The sequence below is a fragment of the Pelobates fuscus genome, chromosome 8, assembly GCF_036172605.1.
Source record: "Pelobates fuscus isolate aPelFus1 chromosome 8, aPelFus1.pri, whole genome shotgun sequence".
In the NCBI taxonomy this organism is placed as follows: Eukaryota; Metazoa; Chordata; class Amphibia; order Anura; family Pelobatidae; genus Pelobates; species Pelobates fuscus.
Genome location: NC_086324.1, coordinates 40053571 through 40058249, shown reverse-complemented (window position 1 = coordinate 40058249; position 4679 = coordinate 40053571). Strand labels below are relative to the sequence as shown.

At 37.4% G+C, this 4679-nt stretch overlaps 1 protein-coding gene across 1 annotated transcript; it reads right to left on the bottom strand.

Moving 5' to 3' along the window:
• Nucleotides 1-1123: 1123 nt before the first annotated feature.
• Nucleotides 1124-4446, bottom strand: SP5 (Sp5 transcription factor). The gene is made up of 2 exons (XM_063428639.1): nt 4141-4446; nt 1124-2620 (listed from the first exon to the last, which is right to left on the bottom strand). Exons 1-2 carry the CDS (start codon nt 4189-4191, stop codon nt 1550-1552), a joined length of 1122 nt encoding a protein of 373 aa, XP_063284709.1. The 5' UTR covers nt 4192-4446; the 3' UTR covers nt 1124-1549.
• Between the last annotated feature and the right edge of the window lie 233 nt (nt 4447-4679).

Below are 4679 nucleotides of genomic sequence, written 5' to 3'. Positions count from 1 at the left end.
GATAACTTATTCTTTTAGTTTTGGTGATTTATACGAATAATAGCCCTTACAGATAAGTAGAGAATCTTTTTTGCTAATTTGGGAATTGTAAGGAAAATAATGTGGATTTCCGAATTCAGGCCACAGTTGCTGAATTGGATATCTGAAATCTCCACGTCAGCTTTGATTCAGTTTGGCTACTTTGGCCTAAAACGTAAAATTCACTTTGAATTCCTGACAATTCACACTTTAGTGAATAAGCCTTTAAGTATCACTTCCATTCCATTACAAGAAACATACTCTGCTGCCCATTTCAGAGAGTGATTGTTCTCTACTTGCCTTAAAGAAGGGTCAACTAGGTTTAAAAATTTAGCAACTCTTCACTGTTGACATATTAAAAAAGTTACTTTCAGTGGTTTAGTTGCTATAAAGAAGATTCAGAACAGTGATGCAAAACTTCTTCAATTTGTCTACTTTGGCCTCAGCTTTGCAAATAGTTTTTCATTTCATCTCAAGCCACCATTCAATAATAACTCACTAAATATATTCTATGGATCGTAGATTTAGTACCCAATGGCAGCAAACCAGCATTTTTTGTTGTTTTATTGATTGACGCAGATGTTCAGCTTTTCGTTACCTCTTTCCATCCCGACTTTACGAGATATAAAATTTTAAATAGAGGACATCCGATTGGTGGATAAGCTCACAGCGGTAGTTCATAACTCCATGAACAAGTATCAAAAAGTGTGGTGACTTTGGGAAGAATGTCTTGCGTGAACTATGTAAATGGGGAAGGATAGTGGACCCCACACAGGGGGTGACTAAATGGTTGCCCAAAAGCTTAGTTTATTTAAACTCAAGTGTACCCACTGACATGTACCACAAGGAATTTTAGCTTGATGTTTTTGTCCATTTTGATTCTCTTACGCTTATTTGTAAAATTGGAGGTTGTAAAAACATCATGTCCCCTGTAATTGTGATGACTATGATGCCTCATTGTCAAAATATAGAATTAAAAAAATTTGAATAGCGGCTCTGAAATACAATAACTATGGAGGAGAACAAACACCGTTTCTCCTGGACTATTCAATAGCCCCAATAAAGCAATAGGTGACATAAAAATTTCACACCATAGTGACTCGATTTTGATCTTTTGAAACAGCGATATCATTATTTATTTGACATGAACCTATTTTTTTTGATAACCACAATGACACAACCAATAATGCATGCTGAAATGAATGGACAAAGAAAAAAAAGAAACTTTAACAAAAGCCAGTAAATAGTTTGCATGGAACATTAGCCTTCAGGAAAAGTCAGGTCTTCGCGTTATTAAACACTCATGTTTGTTAATTTACATAAAATACATAATCATCCCAAAAATCCATTTTTTTTTTACCCTAGCAATTCCAAAGGTAAAAAATAATCATGTACAGTAAAGAGACTGACTTCCACATGTGCTTTTATTTTAGTTTCAAAGTTGTAATAGTCCAAACTTCACTTTGAAGCACAGCCTTACAGTACAAAGTATTCCAATATATTGCACAATAGAGAGATTTTTGAGCTTCCTCTAGTGGTCTTTGTTTTGCTCCTGTTTTACTGTTCTCTCCAACCCTTTCACTTTTTTGTTTTGATGAGTTTTCACATGCTTAGCTAGATGGTCACTTCTCATGAATCTTTTCCCACATTCGGAGCACACAAACCTCTTTTCACCAGTATGAGTCCTCAGATGCCTCTGTAGTTCATCTGATCTGGTGAAGCTTTTGCCACAGAATATCCAGTTGCAAATGAAAGGCCTTTCACCAGAATGCCACCTCAGGTGGGCCTTAAGGTGAGAAGTTTTACCATAAACTTTCCCACATCCAGGAATGTGACAGATGTGTTGTTTTTTCTTACCAGGCTCTTCAGTGCCACTAGATGATTGACAGTTGGGACACCTGCATCTTCGACATCTCCTTGCCGTGGCAAGAGGAGATTTGGTTTGCAGAAGAGCTGCAATTTGAGTCTGATACTGTGCAAAGTCAGAATGTCCCAGGACTAACCCTCTCTGGATAGGAAAACGGTGAGGATGGGCAATTGGAGAGTGGTGGGTTACTTGGTTGGCTTGTGTAATGCTCCACCACGGAATATCTTCTGCCGGGTTAGGAGATAATTGTCTCGGCTGCTGATGTATCAGATTAGAGTGACCAGGTACAAACCCATGGATGGCAGATGTGATGGGGGCTCCTGCAGCATAAGGGACAGCAGAAACATAGGACTGACAGTTAGAAGACTGGAAAGCAGCCATAGACGAGGGTAACATTTTAACGGGTGTAAAGTCATATGGATAAGAAGGATCTGCTGGAGGAGTTAAAGGTAGTTCATGTGCAACAAAGGAGGACTGGATATGAGATGAGATCTGATTCGTAGGGGTTACAAGACCAAGTGCGCTGTGAGGTGGAATTCCTCCAGGGGAATGCGTAGATATTTCATTAGTCCATGGATGGAAAATCCTTGATGGAGAACCAATGGTAGGGTCATAAGGAACTTGAAGAAAGTCAGGTGGACCTCCTCCATGTTGCCCAATTCGACTGCAGGTGGCTGCCAAAAGAGCCAAGGGAGAATGTTTCCCAACATCTGGTGAAGCACTAGGAGTTCTGTCCTGTAAAAAAAAAAGAATGTTAGATTTTAGATTTGTTAAATGTTTTCTTGACTTTACATGAAAGTAACAAAAATGATCAAGTAAAACATCCATCTAATTCTTAATTAAAGTGGAAAAACTAAATATATCCATTTTAACCCCAGTCTGTAAACATAGATATGGCTCATTAATTTAACAGAATTAATATCTGAGTTTGCAGACTTCTTTAACAGTTACCACTCCACCAGGGGCATTTTGTTAGTTTCAAATACACATTTTCACACAACTAAATGCAACTAAAAGCAACTAAAATTGTATTCAATTTGTATGCAAGCTTTGCTTATAACAGCCACAACATTCACAGACTCAAACTTCTAGAGTTTATTCACACATTTTCACAAGGGTATTTAAAACTTAAGGCCAGTTTTAGTATTTTATCCTAAATATGCAATTCCTTTTCTATTGCCCCTCAATTTCTGTTTAGTAAATAGATTTAACGGTAATTACACGAACTTTTGAAATTCACACACAAACACAACTCATTCACATTGGGGTTTAATCACTAAATGCCACATTGTAACGAACTCAAATTTAAATGGCAAGTTTGACGAAAATCGCTGATTTGGGAAAAAAAAAATCTTCCATACAGCTATTGTCACGGTTTGACTTTTTTAGTCTAAATTCTGTATTTCGACCTGCGGTTTACTGCCCTTCAGTGTTTAGCGAATAAATTGATTAACATAAATATTTAAAATTAGAGAAAACAGCTATACTGAATTAAATTGAATAGTGCACTTTCTAAAGATAAAATAGTACTACTTACTACATTTCTAAATTCATGGGATAAGAATACACAAGTATGGAAAAGGAAGAGTCTCTATTAACTTCTCCCACTAACAAACCCTCAACTCAAAAAAAAATACAATATTGTGATGTACAGCGCTGCGGAATCTGATGGCGCTATATAAATAATAATATAATAATAATGTAATTATGGGTTATATATCACACCATCTGGCACAGTGTAAATGAGATACGTTTTTTTGTTATTGATTATTGTCTTGAAAAATTTTTTTTTCTGCCTGAAAAATAAAAATAAAAATTGATCTGTTGCTGCTACTATTAGCCCATGAAACATATAAAAGATGTACTTTTATGAAACAAAATGAAAAATAAAAAACTTTGAAATGTAAAAAAAAAAAAAAAAAATGATGTTTAAAGTTCAGTGATTAACTTTTAAGAAGAGTCCTCCTTATTCTGCAGCATGCAATTATTCACTGACATATAATAATATACTTATATTATACTAGAAATGGGGAGATATCCTGTTGGGTTAGAATATCATCTGAGGTCAAGAATTCCAAGACCCTGGCTGAGATTAGTGGGCATTGCAGTCCACAAACACTGGGAATCCAAGAAGTTGCCTGTTTCTGACAGTGATGCAGCTGGTCCTGTTACAATTAGTTTTTTTTTTTGTTTTGTTTTTTTTAGGTAATGATCCTGCTCATCAGTGAATGAGATACTTAATATGACAGACTGACCTGTAGAAATGTCTGCAGATGGTCATTCCTCAGCACTGCCACAGCTGCCATGGTCCTCCTGGTCCTAAAGCTGGCCAAAGGCTTCTTGCTGTTGAGAGAGGACCTTGTTGGAGAGTCATGGAGAGGACGTGATACTCAGTGACTGTCTCCCCAGCAGGTCAAAGATTCCAGTTTGTTTGTGTTTGTGTTTTTTCCAGGGGGGACAACTTGGGATGGACCTCCTCCCACCTTCCCTCCCTCCAAGCAGCCTCTTGACTGACTGACTACAGCAGGAGTACCTCCAACAATTTGATAAGGACTTTGCCGGGCTGCCAGCCAGTCACAGCCCTGTGTCTATCCCTTTGAAGTTTCCAGCTGCCCAATCATCAAAGAAGAACAAGCTCTTTTCAGAAGCGAAAGCAAATCCTTTGTGAATCTACAAAGCTCCTACGGAGTGTTTGTTGGTCTGCATAAAAGAACTGATTATTGCAGGGGGTGGAAAGGGAGGTGATAAAGGCGGGACAATTAATGAAGTAATCACTATGTGGGAAATGTATATA